Here is a 15,451-nt window from a genome sequence, read left to right on the forward strand (position 1 = left end):
GTCTTCATCTCTCTTCTGCATGGTAGAGGCAGTACATTGTGCTCCTTTGTTTTATCAGAACTCGTTTTTTAAACCATCTTCCTTCAGATATTTCATTCGCCACAGATTTCAGACTGCCCCTCCACTGGGTAGCAAGCTGCGGGAGGTCTTTTGAGTTTAATTCGGAGTCCTGCTACTTTAGAATTCACCATGCTAAGCTGGTTGCCTCACACCCAAGTGCTTCAGAAGGCACTTTGGTTCAAAGAGCTTGTGTTGCTGACTGAAAATGATATGGTGGTGTCTTGCCTGGACAAAACAAAAATTTCATATTTGCTGAAATTCAGTATTAGTTTAGAAGGTACCATACATGCATCCTAGTTCAAATTCCACAAAGCATGAAGCTTTTGGTTATTATTTCTTGTTATTATTTTAGTTTATTGTGCTACTTATTGCTAAATCCATGAACAATAAGTACAGACTGTCAGAACTGTCAGCTTGAAACATGTTTTCTCAGCAATTGGGACACAAAAGTGTTCATAGACCTCTTTACCACCAGTTAATTAGCTGTTCCTTTATTTGAACAGTTAATTAGCTGTTCCTTTATTTGAACAGTTACTGGAGAACACCATACAGAACAGAACTGCAATGTAGGTACCTGTTTAAAATACAGATTAAGAATAGAAGAAATATTTTAGGACAGCTGTTGGCAACCCTACAAGATCTAATTATTGTTTAATCAAACCATTATTTATTCATTATTTGATTTACAGCTACAAATCTGAGTATTTTTGTTCATTATTAACTTTAGATTCAAAAAGAGAAAACTAGGGACACCAAATATAAAATTGAGTAATGTATTTCAATTCATGCTAAAAGAAAAGAAATCTTGAAGTTGAGGCTTCAGTTGATTTCTGCACATTTTAATGTGCACCAGTTTGCTATCATAAGATAATTATGAAAAAATAGATTTCAAGAGCTGAGCTTGTATACAGGTTTGTGTATAATCATTAAGGAGTCAATAACTTTAAGGAAAGACACAAGGACTTCAGTTAAATCCAAACTTTGTCCATTCTCCAATGCTGCCTTCCTCCAAGGTTCACACATACTTCTTTATGAATGGTTAAATGCACTGTATGCATTAACAGACTTGTAATGCTGCATTCGCTAGTTGACCATACTGTACGTCACCATTTGCTTTGCTACATGATCACCATGGATTCTGTTTAAGCAGATCAGTGAACACAGCTATAGTTGAGTAACCAAACCATTAATCAATACATGTCAAAATATCATCTACTCCAAGTTTTTTTGTAGTTTTTTTACATTGTTACATTATTTTTTACATAGTTTAGAAGAGTCATACAAAAATAACAAGAACTAGATATATTGATAGATATTGTGCATAAAATAGACTGAATCCACAGACAAGATGGTTCTGGTTCTGGACAACCCTTGAGATCTTAGCTGTTGTACATGTACTTCCGGGTGATGCTTTGACTGTTGACAAAGAGTGGATCCACGGAAGCCACTTTGGCGGCGATGAAGGAGTGGATGCAGTGAAGGACAGCCGTCAGGTTCGCAAACTCCAGCTCCTGCTTATACCAAACAGAGGGCAAAAAACGTCTTTAAAAAACATAACAACAAAATCAATAGGTCAGTGTCTGGTGGAGAAACTGGTATGGCATGCATGTGAATACCACGGAATACCGTTATTTCTGTTATTACTGGCAAGAGATCATTCTAAAGGATATAGGATATTAATGAAGATATACAGACCTGCAAATGGGAGTCTTACCTTCATTTCGATTTGTTTGTTGTCTGAGTTCTGGAATAACAGTTTAACTCTTGTCTTTCCATCATCAGATGAACCCTTCAGTTGGGAGAATTTATATCTCCAAATGATTTTCTGTCAACGACGAGACAAGAGGAGCTTAAGTATAGCAGGCAGGTTAAAGGCAGGTGCCCATTTGCACTGGGTGTTTTGAGACTAAGAGCTGAGAGTTATTAAAAGTTTCTCACTCAGTTTCTCCTTGTCTCAGTACAATAGATTTATCTATGACTTTAGCTTGAATTTGCTATTAATTCCAAACTTACAGTGGAAAATACTAATCAAGAACTGATTGACAACTTTAAGTGTCCATTGTTTTAAGCTCTGGGGACACAATATGTTGATACTATATGGCAAATAAATATGCATATATTTATGATCCTGTCAGCCTGGACAGGCTCTGTATGGCATGACCGTTCAGTCCATAGTCATGTTGTATCATCCTAAATGCAATGGATTAATAACCTGCCTCATAGAGAGTGGCTTTGTAACTGGACTGTTGTAATGGTCCAGGGGAGTAAATTCTGCTCTGAGTCCCAAACAAAGACAGACAGCTGGAGTCGGCCCTGAAAGCAGCTCATTAAGAGCAGCTGAAAGACCTGATCAGCCCTCGTTTGCATAGACGCCATCCCCACTCATTGTAATGGCTGCCTTACGGAGTGAAACCAATCAGCTTTCACACACTCACTCCTATGCAAATTTGTTTCAAACCATTAACAATACAGACCAGATTTAGACCAGCCTGTCAGCCAGGAAATCAAATTGTGCCATGTTATTAATATTCAGAACATTCTAGAAGTCAAGATTATATTAATCCTGATCTAATAATGAGTAATTTCACATAACCATGTTTGGCTAATAAGGGGAAAGTAGCAGAGAAACATACTTTAATTAGGCAGTAGCCGGGGCACAAGCTGAAGCTATCTGCCCTTTGAGGGGCAGATTAAGCAGTTCACTCCAGTTGCCTGCTCATGAGTGGAGGTACAGTCCTACATCTCCAAGTAAAGCTGCTATAGCATCTCCATTCTTGGACGTCTTACCTTTGAAATGCTCTCAGAACAGGAGAAGCCAGATTCAAAGTCAATTGTAAAGCACACTATGTTCCCCTGGCTACTGCACATGTAGGTTTTTGACTGCGGAGCGAAGAGAATAATAAAAATAATGTATATCAGACATGTAAAATGGCATAATAATATATATATGCAATATAATAATGATAAACACGGTATGTGAAGACAGCATCCAAAGGGCACTTCAACATGCTTGCTCATTATTGCCTGCTCACATTCTCCAGCTGTTTCATTCATATTTATGTAAATAGGTGAATATTTCCTGCACTCCCACTGTCAGTGCAGCAGTCACTTTTCTCCAGGAATAGGACAGGTATAGTTTAGTCGCTATGGCAACAGCTGTCCGGCACTTGTCTCTTTAGCAGAAAGGGAAATTAGAAAAACCAAAGGGTTTGAAATCCAATGAATATATTATGCAGTCAATACAGAAACATTTGGGTTTATTAGTAAATCTTCTTTTAGGACGCACTGCCAGAGAGCCATTTGTTAATTGAGGCGTTTCTTTGGCATTCACCCAGAAATATGAGCTGCGTAATAATGGATCCAGAGGTGCAAGGAGTCAAGATGGAATAATGTTTATTTTTCTTCTGTTTTCTGATAATGTCTCTCTCCACATTTCCCATTTGTTGTTTTTGTGTTTTTTTTTGTTTGTTTTCTTTTTTTTTTTTGGGGGGGGGGGGGGGTTGTGATTGGCCAGTATGACGTTAAGGACATCCTGCTCTGTTCAGATCCTGCAAACGCTTCCACGACGGCCAGAAGCTGCTGAGGCATGTTTTAAAATCATCATGAAATCCCTCACGGAGAGGAAACATTTGCATGAAGTCTGTGGGAAGGAAGTTAGTGGTCACATTAAATCAATCAGACATGAGCTAGGCAGTGATTTTATGGTCACCCAGCAGTAACGTTTTGATCGTCCTACAACGGCAGAAAATCCATTGAGTTTGAAGTGAGGTATACAAACCGCATTCCCTCCATCTGGCCCCATACGCCTAACTAATACGGAAAGAGTGACTACATGATTTGTGAAAGCTATGTGAAGATTTCTCCTGGGTCCATATTATTTTTTCATCAACTAGCGCAAAAGTTACGCATGCAGCCAATAAGTACATAACCTGTATTATCCATGCTGTCCTCTGAAAACACATTTGAACCATGGAGCCGTTTTCCAGCAGTTCTCTGTGTCTCTCTGCGATATTGTGTTCCACAGTTTCATTTTCCTGCAAATGGAAACTACCCAATCAGCCCCCACACTAAAGCGCCTACTTACCCATCAGTGGAGGAGTGTTAGCACACCTCAGTCCAACACGTTCTGACACTCCTCCACTGCTGGTTTCCAGCAGGGCAGTACTTCAGTGTGCATGCTGCCGATAGGGCAGAGATGGACTGCTAATAGCCTTAATCATAGACCCCTGTCAGCAGTAACTGAAGCAGGGCTTCACTCCCTCGCTTCCTCTTCCTCCAGCACCACCATGGATCCCCTGTCCTCCACCACTACCATAGCTCCTCCCACCTCCACCATTAGCACCACCTCCTCCTCCCATCTCCCAATGCATTGGGAGGTACTACAATGTTTATCAGCTGCCAAGAGGTGCAAGGAGCCGGCGAGGAGGATTTGCGATGCTTATCGTCACCCGGTGGGAGCACCGCCTTTGACGTGCAGTGCAGACTACACAGCACTAATTAGGGACCTTCCTCGGGGAGTTCAAAAAACACATAGCATCGGGGGCTCCAAGATCTTCTTGTCAGCCTGAGTGAAGCCAAAATCTGATCTGCCCAGTCTGAAAACGGTGGCAGGCATCTTAGCAAGGCATGACACCTGACTTCCCAAGCAGACTTGATAATGTCCAAGTCTGATGCTGAACATCATTACCTTCTCTCACGTCTTCACTTCATGGTAAGAGCAAATGCCCTAAAAGTGCAATGCCCTAACAAACAGGTTAGGGCTCTGCAGTTTACCAACAGAAACTTGGCACAATGTGCTGAACAGTCACGTACATCATGTAAATCTCCTTTATTGGTACCTCACACTGTGTCCTGTTGAGTAGCTGTCTTATCTAAACATGAACTGCTGAGCACTTACAACAGACCAGTGGAGGTTCAACTGATTGGCTGGAGAAGTGAAAATCACCCACTAATTGAAATCCTCTGTCACATCTGCAGCTTCCCACAGGACAGTGTCTCAAGTCCACATCGTTGGAGGCAAAGGAAAACTCTCTTTTTCTGTGCTGCTTTCTTCTGTTCTTGTTTTTCTTCAAAGCACTTAACATATTGGAAGTCTGGTATGCAACCCCTCTCTTCACATCCCAGAAGAAAAAAAGCACCAGATAATCCTCACACTGGGCATGCTCACACATGCAGAATAAACTCCTCTGCATCCCATGTGGCTGTGCATGGCGACAGCAAGCAAAGCTGTGTGGCGCATTAGCTCTGCCTTTTACCCCAGCCATCAATCAATGGGCACAACACAGCACAAAACCCAAACCCGAAATCAAAGATCAAAATCCTCATTCATCCAGCACAACAATCCTTCTGGTGGGATGATGTCATTGGTAAACAAGCCACTGGATTTGTAAAGCGAGTTTATGAATTGTTCATTACATCCTTTAAACCTAATGACTTCTAAATGTGGAGGAGCGTGTGCTGTAAAACCAATGAGGATTCCAGTTTGGCACATTTCTTTTAACGATTTTGGCAGTGTGGATTAAGAGCAAACGGTTTTAAATCTCATTTAATATAGTCTGAAAGAGCGGCGCGATCCTGCTTCTGATGTTCTTCACTGTGGAGTTTCTGTTAGTCTGTTGTTCCCACAGTTAAATGGAAATGAAAGTGAACTTGGAGGAATGGAGGAGTCATAATCCTGAACTCCATGTGACTTCTCCCCATAAATACTCCATAGAACATAATGTGATAATTATGTCTTTCACAGTCTCTCACTGACCTTTTATACCATCACCTTATGGCCCTCTCAGATTATAGACTCGCCAAGCTGGAAGGGGCTGATATAGCAAATCATATGCAGAGTAAGGCATATAACTGCAGTAGTGAATAGCAGCTTGCAGTTAGAAAGAAACACTGGTGCACATCATACCAAGAAATCTGAAGGGCCTCACGCTGTCCCTTTGCTGTGTGTGTATTGTTGCAATATAAATCTTCACTGAAAGGTTCTTTCCTTTGTATTATTTATAAATGTCTCTAGTTAAATATACCAAGCACTGTCACCCTCAGGCTTAGGACTGCCAAAACCTGTTGGCCACTTCTTGAAAATCTTGAACTGACATTTAGCAAAGTCAGTAAATGCATTTGAAAACTGTTTGAAGGAAAGTTTCCTAGATGATATGCTGTGCATTTTGGATAATATTACAGCTAAATACTGTATTTGGCACACCCTCTTATGTAGAGCAATTAACTTTAATTAACTTCAAATTTCAATCATGTTAGAGGTGTAGTGTTCACCGTATTGTTAAGAGTTGACCAAGACCTCTTACTCGTATGGCACAGAACACTTCCCCAGACAGGAGAAGCCTCCCACAGCACAGCCCCCCACAGCACAGCCTCTCACAGCACAGCCTCTCACAGCACAGCCTCCCACAGCACAGAACAGTGTTGCCCAGTACACTACACCAACCCACCAAGAGAACTGCTAGCTGCCCTTGCACGCTCTCCAATGGCTTGTTGAAAGACTAGAAAGTCACAGCAAAGTGCATGCAGTGTGACACCCGATGCTTAGTTAATTTAAGGTTTCAACATGAGCTTTTTATGCAGTGTGACATGGCGGCCATTATGAAAAATGGCATGCATATATTCCTGGCTTTATAGCTGTAATTAAAAGCCGTGTCAGACGTAGACTGGAAAGAAAAAGACCTTAGCCCAATGAAGGGCTCAATCTCAAATCCTTCACCTTCTGAACTCAAGGTTGTACTTTATAACAGTTACCCTGCAGGAGTTCATCAGTAAAGCAATGATACTGCCGACCTTTGTGCAGAGGAGGCAATTTAACGGCTCAGTGAGGAGAGGTCTTACAAACCAGGTTCACCACTGAAATTTAATTGAAGAAGTAATAACGGTTGAAAATGAACAAATCAGACAGCAAAAGCAGGTGCACCCTCAATTCCACATGCTATGGATTGCCTCATTAACAATCAATAAAAGCACTGGTTTGCTTGTAAATATATAAAAAAAGCTATTCTATGTGGCACACTCGAAAAATATTTAATGTTTCATGGCAGTATGATCTGTTTAAATGAGCATATGTTTACAAACCTTATGTCTCCTAATGAGCTGAGGCAGGGATCCCAGTACTCACCCCTGTTCTCTGCACCTCCATGAAGACGGCTTTCTGGAAGGCCTTGTCCCAGATCGCCAGCTCTGTGCCCAGCTCCACACTGAAGCAGTGGCTCAGGCCGTGGCCCACAAGCACGCTGAAGCAGAAAGGTTCGCCGTCCCGCAGCTCACAGTCCTGCTGCAGGCCCACGGTCAGCTTCGCATGCACCCAGCAGTCCTCTGCTATCCACAGCTAGGCAAGCACAAAGAGACAAAAAATTCATAAACTCATACCAGAGCAACACAGAAGCTACGCATCCTACAGTGCAATATAATTCTTGGTCCCTATAATGCACATGCAGGATGTCTACATGTAGGATTTCAGATTAAAAGGACTAAAAGACCACATGCCAGCGGTTGAGAAGGCCTAAAATAGTGTACCATGAAATGCTAATGACATTTACTGATGATGTACCTTATGAACTTTGAAGAGAACCTCACAGAGGTTAAAGGTCGCCTCAGGATGGGCCCAGTCTGACGCGCTAGCCTGCAATAAGGACATGAACAATAAACACTGCAGTGAGCACCAGCTAAGCATTAATACATCGCTTACACGAAATGGAAAATACTCCACACAATGTTCAGCATCTGCACCTTTTTGAGTGATTTTCAATATTCTTTATGGCACTACAGCTCAGCAAATTCATCTGCAGAGAGTTGCACACCTGTGCAGTTTACTTGCGCATGAGTTTAAACATTAATGCAACAATTCATTCTGTTTGTACACACATAACTGATGCAACCTCTTTATTTATTTATTTGGATATACATATTTTAGTATATGTAAAATAAATACATTTTTTATGTTGTAAGATTTATCATTTAGGCCAATGTGAATACATAAGTGAGTGGACAACTTGAAACCAAAATGAGTATAGGAGACGAAAGTTTTATGGGTATACATATGAATACAAAATGAACACAAAAGCAATTTAAAACTTTATCTCATCAAAGAAAAAAAGCTATTATAAAACGTTTGTCACAAATAACTTATGTCCCATTATCAGTGGTAATAATAACCTTTCCTTTGCACAAGCCATTAAAAACTAATGGCTTCATTATATGTGATTATGAAGGAGGCTACAAGATCTGCAAAGGACCGGCAGTGCCTAAAAGATATTTATGGAAAACATGCAGACAGTTCCATGGCTGACTATCCACTTGGCTCCTTGGGTCCTTTTGGTGGAGTTGTGCACTTTATGATTTATGTTTTGTGCTGAAAGTGTTTGGACTTACAGGCGGGCCCATGAGAATATAGAGAGAGGAGCCTTTCAATGCAAGAAACTTGTAGCTTTGGATCTGGCTGGCGTCGCTCCCATGAAGATGCTCACACACCCAACCCATATGGATGATCTGTGCAGAAAAAGAAAAAAAATATTTGCAGGCTACAAATCAATTGCACTGAAACTGCAGAACTTCTCACAGCTAGAAGAGCGATTCTCATGCTGAGCACAGCACACACAAGCAGCCCCCCCCACCCACACCCAACACACACACTCCCACCCCCTCACCATTCATAAACTGCACAAAAAGAACATTGCTCTCCATCCTTGAAACGTGAAAGGCAAAAATATGCAATAGTACTGAGATCAAAACAAATAATGCATTTGATTTGATTTGATTTGATTTGACACAATACAAATTTTGTCAGCTGAGCTGTGTGTAGCTGTAAGTACTGGCAATTTTGTAAAATGACAAAAGATTTTTGACCTGTGCATTCATGCAAACCATTGCGCAGCATGGTGATGCTGAACAGACTCACTGGCATTTTTATCACTTTTCCACAAAGAAATTGCTGGTACTCATTTCAGAACTGGTGTCAGCTCCTACAAACTAGCGGGCCTTTTTAAAAATGGTCCACTGGTGTGACAGCCCAACAATTAGATATATGCATGTGGGCATTCTGTCATCCAGAAACAGAAGACTTCATATAAACTACATGACCATAGCACAAGTAATGTGTTTGTTTCTTCTGCAGGTCACTGATGATTCATTACTGCTGCATTTATTGCGTCTCTTGTGCTTTTGGTTGTAAAAGGTCGGACGGTAGGTAAACAACTTTACGAGGTGACACTTGACCAGCAGACACGTGCATCACAGATTTGTTGGTTCCAGACACACAAGATTATAGGGCCAGGATGGCAGTGAGGTTTCTGGCCAAGAGCCTGTGATTTAGTGGTGGAAAAGCAGGACACCATTCAGGACTCTGGCAGCACCAGCATGATGACAGTGTAAAAGTGCCCACAGTGAGCTCAAAAATTATTGGCACCCTTGATAAAGGTGAACAAAAATGGCAACAGAAAATGCCTTTGTTGTCTAACAGCTTTAACCTCCACTTAAATATATGAGCAATAAACCATTCAGTGAGTTACAAGTATTCAAAGAAAAAAAATTTTTTTAAAACACATATTTATTGACAAACCTACACTTACAAATTTGTACATCATTCTGTTACCAAACTCACATTCAAGATTTAATATTTCTTTTTATCATTAAATTGTACACTAATGTCACAAATGTCACACATTTTATGTTGCATTTGGATTGTCCAACTAAAACACAGGGCCAAGATAAAAACAAGAACAAAAATATAGAGTACCCTATAAAAATTTATTACAACAAAGACTATTTCTTATCAAATCTAAATAAGAATTATTTCCAGTGCATTCAATAGTCTGAAGCAGTTGTGTAAAAGCTCTTAAGGAACCTGCAGTACTACACTGTAAACTGCCATATCTCTTACCCCAGGGGAACAGGGAAACCAGGCTATGACAGGGATGGTCTAAAGTTAAGGGCAGACACTTGCAGAAAATACAGAATGTGGCTTTCCTGAATATGTGCTGATCCAAACATGGAGTCACTCTGACAATTTCAAAATCCAAAGACGAGACAGAACAGGGTCAAAAACACTCAGCAAGCTTAGGAGTAAACCACTGTGATACTTCACAAAGACTGTGTAAAGAGAGGTGGCTTAGATACACAGAGTTGAGAAGATAACAGGTGATGAATATGGGGTTGAAGTTCGAAGTTCCATTTGGCAGAAACATGTGATGTGATCTCCATCTGTTTGAACTGAGGATGGGAATTGAAGTTTTGAGGTGCAGACTGGAGGGTGACATGGTATGTTCTTGTAGTCTCCCATGGTGCTGGTGGCCCTTAACAGGTGTCATTTTCTGGCCAAGTCCTCAGCAGGTGAGATCTTGGTCCCAATGATTATTTCTACTGTCCTCTCCAGTCTTCTCAGGACTTTTCTGTCTGAGGCATTACAGCCCTCAAACCACAGAGAAATATAGCTGGTCAAAACACTCTATGGTGCCTCAATAAAACATGTTTGATATGAACACATTGATGTGTTCAGATGTGCTTTCCTCATCCACAATAGGAAATGCTGGCACCAGTGGACTGTCCTAACAAGAGAGAATGTCTGCATGGTCCAAGTCTGGTTATCAGCAACAAACTCCCTGAGGATCTTGCTGGACACTCTTTACAGCAGTGTCACTGGTAGTGATTGTGGTGTGGGTGAGCCCTTCTCGCCTGAAGACAATCATCTTCTCCTTTGTTTATTTCATATTCACATCTCTTCACACATATTCATCTCTTCTCTGTAAGCCCTCTCCTTTTCATCCTCAACGAACCCCATAATAGTCATGTAATTTATTACTAAACCTGACCCAACAGTCCATATAGACAAGGTTCAAGGCACAGATCCCTGTGCAGTCACTGATCTTTATCTTTAATGAAAGAGGTTGGGAGAAAACATATTAAGATACTTAGATCATTCCTCATACATAATCTCTCCAGATCCTTCAGTCCTAGGCCTTTCTTTATGTGTTCTCCTCTTTAGTAATATTTACTACCCAGTAGAATCTTAATGGGGTTTAGGTCATGGGACTGGGAACCTAATGCAAATCCTGGTTTGCTGGTGAGTAAACCATATGTTTGTTTGGGCCATAACCATGGCTTTGGCCTCCTGGGAGAAGCCTCCTGATTTTGATCAAAATTCCCCTGGTATGTGAAGGAGTGATTCCTTGAATCCTAATAACAGCATCACAGAGCCTCCACCATCTTCTGTATGACCTTCTTCCTCACATCATCTTAGTCTCAACTAATGATATTCAATAATAATGTGAACTAATTATAATGTTTAATGTTTCTTATTTTCTTTTAAGATTTCTTTCTGTGAGTCATCACATATTTATACCCCAGTAAAACAGGGAGCCATGGAGTTTCACAAGAGTCAACTGTGCTTAAAAAGGCTGACTATAAATCAGAATATGTTAAATACATTCTGTTATTAAGAATTCTCTGGGGTACCCATAATGGTATGTGTTCAAGAGGAAAAAGTTTGTCTTTGAATAAATGTACCTTACGTAAAGGTTTCATTCCTTCATTTTTCATTTTAGTGTTAAACACATACATTTGTTTGCTCTTGTCTACCAAGGGTGCCATTAGTTCCGAAGACCACTGAATACAAAGCATTTGAAGACAACAAGTACATGTGTACAGTGTGAAACATAGGTATGCCTACCTGCTCATCAGGTGAATAGTATTTGTTTGCTCTTTTTATCTGGAAAAAAAAAATTTAACAGTATATATTAGTCTTACTTAAACGTTAATATAAACTCAGTTACTAATAAATCTTCCCAGAATGCATCCCAGATAACAAAATCCTCCATTAGAAGCAGAGCAATTCTGTATTACATATGGTTTGTGCATATTTTTCACAAATAGTTTTCTGGCCCCTGGCTTATGGGGTGGCGCGCACCCTCACGTGCACAGCAGGAGAGAGGGAGAGCGCAGGACCCTGGGGGCACCGTGCTGCAGAGCTCCTGCAGAGTACGCACAGCTGAAGGCACAGGCTCTAAAACACACATCCGCTGCCATTCAGACATGCTGCTTGTCCACACTATAGGGCTTGGGACCCAGAGGTTTGTGTTTTAATTTTTTGGGTTCTTTTTTGATAGATTATTTATTGCAACTACTCTGTTAAAGAGTATTATCTATTGAACTCTTCATAAATGGAACCATTAGTAGAAACTATCATTATTATTTTTTTTAGTTTTCAGAAACTATTTGTTTAAATAAAAAAAAAAAAGTGTTTCATAGTTTTAATAGATTTTGTTGTGCGATTCAGTGTTTTAACGTTCCAATCTGTGATTCCAAATCCTGACAGTTGCTTTTCTGGTAATGACTAACTGTGTTCAGAAATGACTGACAGTATATTAATGAAACACTCTGTTAGAGCCAACGCTCAATTCTTATTTCATGACATTCTTTTCAGAGAACTGCAGGTCAGAACCTGTCAAAAAGCATCCTTCTAAACTCCCACACTCTTCTGTGCAAATCCATGCATCACACAGTCTATTTATAGATTATAGGTCACCACAATAAAAGCCAGAGTTCCGCTTCCCGCTCTCACATACAATCAGCACTTAATTGAACATTTAGCAATCAGCCTCTGTATCCATAATTAGCTGACGTAAGGACTGTAATTGCATGTAAAGCAGGCAGCTGTGTGGCAGTAAATCAGAGCATGTTTGAGCAGAGCTATAGAAAAGGCCCACTGGATCATCTACTCTAATTAAAATGCTGCCCAGGAAATGAGATCATTAGGCAATATTCTTGTAAGATTTTATTTCTTGGTTTTGAACACTGCAACAGGAGCACTAGGATACAAGATCTGGAACATACAGTATAGCAGTTCCTATTTTGTATGGTTTAATTTTACATCCCATTTCTAATATGAACAGTGCATTATTAGTAGGAAAGTTGGAATCTCAGCAGTCCATTTAAAGTAGTGTCACTGAAAACTGACCATGATGTAGAAAGTCTGGTGTTTTTATTATCATTATTGCCACATACTCCTACTCCCTTTGCTTTTGCGTCAGCTCTGAGAATATTAGGCTGCTTTTATCTTTCTGCTGCAATTGGCAATCTCTCCATCACTAGTGACTGATGCAAATACACCAGTGGGTAGGAAAAAGGTATTAGGTGTAATTGTCTTGTTTCTGGTAGGCCCATCTAGCTGGGTTTCCACTCACACTGATGCTTAGAGCAGGAAATATTCATATGGGCAGCGAGCATAAACTCCCAAGTTCTATGGGAGCCTGCTACATTATTATATTATACTCACACTGTCTGTGATGCTCACACTGTCTGTGTCTGTGATATGCACACTGTCTGTGATACTCACACACTCCTGCGTCAGATCGTTGATATTGGTTGCTATTGCTTGAAGCCAATCTGTGCTTTCTGCTGCTGTGCAAAACTGTAGAACATTGGTGCATACTCCATCTAAGGCAAATACCTCAAAACTGTTTGACCTGTGGGAGGGTCGGGGTTTGGCCAGGGAAGAGAGTGAAAGGACAGGTAAACCTATTGAAGGCATTGATATATGCAGCATAGAAACATCTGAAAAAAAAACCAGAGCTAAATTTGTAAACAGCCAGTTACTAATGTGGAATATAAAACAAGTGCCGGTGCCATGGCGATGCGTTTTTCAAGGCAGTAGAACCTTTGTCCAGCGCTACTGAAATCAACAAACAAATAAGATATTTATAGCCATATACTGTGCCTGAATTCAATAATACTTGAATAATTTGAATAATTTCTGAAAAGTGAAATGCTATTCACAGAGGATTCTTATTAGGGTAATTTTTTAGTTTTCTTAGACTCAGAAATAGCACAGCAATCACTAAAGCTAAAATGGCCTTGATACACGTGTTCTTGCTTATGCAGTGGTAAGTAGTGTCTTCTTCTTATCTTTCTAGGGGCAGCCCTAGATACAAATTAATGGATTGAAATGCATACATTTAAAATGTTACATCAATTGAATCTAATGGGACAGTTCTTGCATTTAATTTCAGTGTATTTTTGGGGTCTGGCAGATGAATTAGCTTTTGATTTTGGTGGACTAACTGTTTAATGATAGCTAGTTAGTTGCTTTCAACAGAATGTGAAGTGACTGTGACAATACTAGCAAAGCATATATTTTTATGATGATTGGACAACTGCATTTTATCACAACAGTTTTCAAGACCTGAGAGACTTAACTGTCAAAACTAAGGTGCATATTGACTTTACCCTGATAGTCGAGTTAAATAACAATTATATAAACAAAAGCAAATGCTGTAATTTGAGTAAGTTATTTGAGTAAGTAATTTATTATGAAAGCATCAAAAATGATGTAAAAATTATACAGCACATTAATTCTGAATTAATTCCACACAAGGACAAGCACACACAGAGAGCAATATAAGAAAAAATGAATTAGTACTAGAATACCGCTGAATACCGCTGAATACCACTGAATACCACTGAATAGCACTCCAGGTAGAACTGGAGTCACTTTTCTTTCAATACAGCTGTTTGGACTTCCATTATTTCAATTAATGCAGGTCAAGAGCACAGGACAGTGATTTCCTGCTTGGCCTGGTTCTGATAGAAATTGCCTGGAGAATATAATGTTCTGCTTGAACTACCAGCAGACTGTAGCCAAGTCTTCTAAAACCAAGACACTTTCTGTGTGAAAGAAAGAACACAATACAAAAAAAGCCATTAATGTGGACTAGTGCAGTTTCACTGAGTTTTAGATTAACAGAAAGAGTGGAAGCAAATAGGATGAGGAAGGGGTGGGAATGCAATTGAAGTCTGAAAAAAAGTGTGATGTGAACATAGACTCTCCAGGGAGCCAGTCTCCCAAAGGTGTTTTGAAATGATAAAATGAACGAATCTCTCTTTTCTGATAAAGTGATACTGTATAGGAATGAAAATATGATGTATGATCTGAAGCAAACTAATAAATGTAGTTGACATGGTTTCCCAGTTTAAACTCAGCAGTTTTCATAGAACAATCAGCATTGATATTAGGGTGGGATCTAAAAGCAGCTTTGGAAGGAGGTCTGTCAGAATGTAATATGTAGCCTAGTAGGACACCACCACAGCTCAAATGATGCTTATCCAGAGAAAAGCTTAATCCTTTTCAGAATTAGTAGATAACAGGCAGCTTTTGGCACTAGGCGAAAGGATTTTATACCAATATCCATCACTAATGATTTTTTCATAAAACATTCATCATAATTAAGTTGTATTATACTGTTTAATCATACATGGAATTATATGCATTTTATAGCAGGTTTGTGAAGCCATAACTTACTTTGCTTTCAAGTGAACATAATGTTAGCTGGTAGCTTTAAACTGATCTAAAGCATCTACTGAACCAAATGCTGAGATGCCTGAAGCAGGAATAATAAAT

The 15,451-nt window shown here is 39.9% G+C and overlaps 1 protein-coding gene across 2 annotated transcripts in view; it reads right to left on the reverse strand.

The window, feature by feature from the left end:
• Nucleotides 1-518: 518 nt before the first annotated feature.
• Nucleotides 519-15,451, reverse strand: part of sntg2 (syntrophin, gamma 2) — a 40,935-nt gene continuing 26,002 nt past the window's right edge. Inside the window, exons 10-17 of one of the 2 annotated variants that reach the window (XM_076979010.1) lie at nt 13,391-13,520; nt 11,726-11,764; nt 8,434-8,550; nt 7,613-7,684; nt 7,181-7,390; nt 2,848-2,940; nt 1,775-1,885; nt 519-1,571 (exon numbers count right to left, since the gene is read on the reverse strand). In XM_076979010.1, the coding sequence (XP_076835125.1) occupies nt 1,440-1,571; nt 1,775-1,885; nt 2,848-2,940; nt 7,181-7,390; nt 7,613-7,684; nt 8,434-8,550; nt 11,726-11,764; nt 13,391-13,520 (904 nt within the window). In that variant the 3' untranslated portion in view covers nt 519-1,439. Of the gene's footprint in view, nt 1,575-1,774; nt 1,886-2,847; nt 2,941-7,180; nt 7,391-7,612; nt 7,685-8,433; nt 8,551-11,725; nt 11,765-13,390; nt 13,521-15,451 lie in introns of both variants that reach the window. The other variant, XM_076979009.1, reaches the window with a different exon arrangement.

This window comes from Brachyhypopomus gauderio, chromosome 17 (assembly GCF_052324685.1).
Source record: "Brachyhypopomus gauderio isolate BG-103 chromosome 17, BGAUD_0.2, whole genome shotgun sequence".
In the NCBI taxonomy this organism is placed as follows: Eukaryota; Metazoa; Chordata; class Actinopteri; order Gymnotiformes; family Hypopomidae; genus Brachyhypopomus; species Brachyhypopomus gauderio.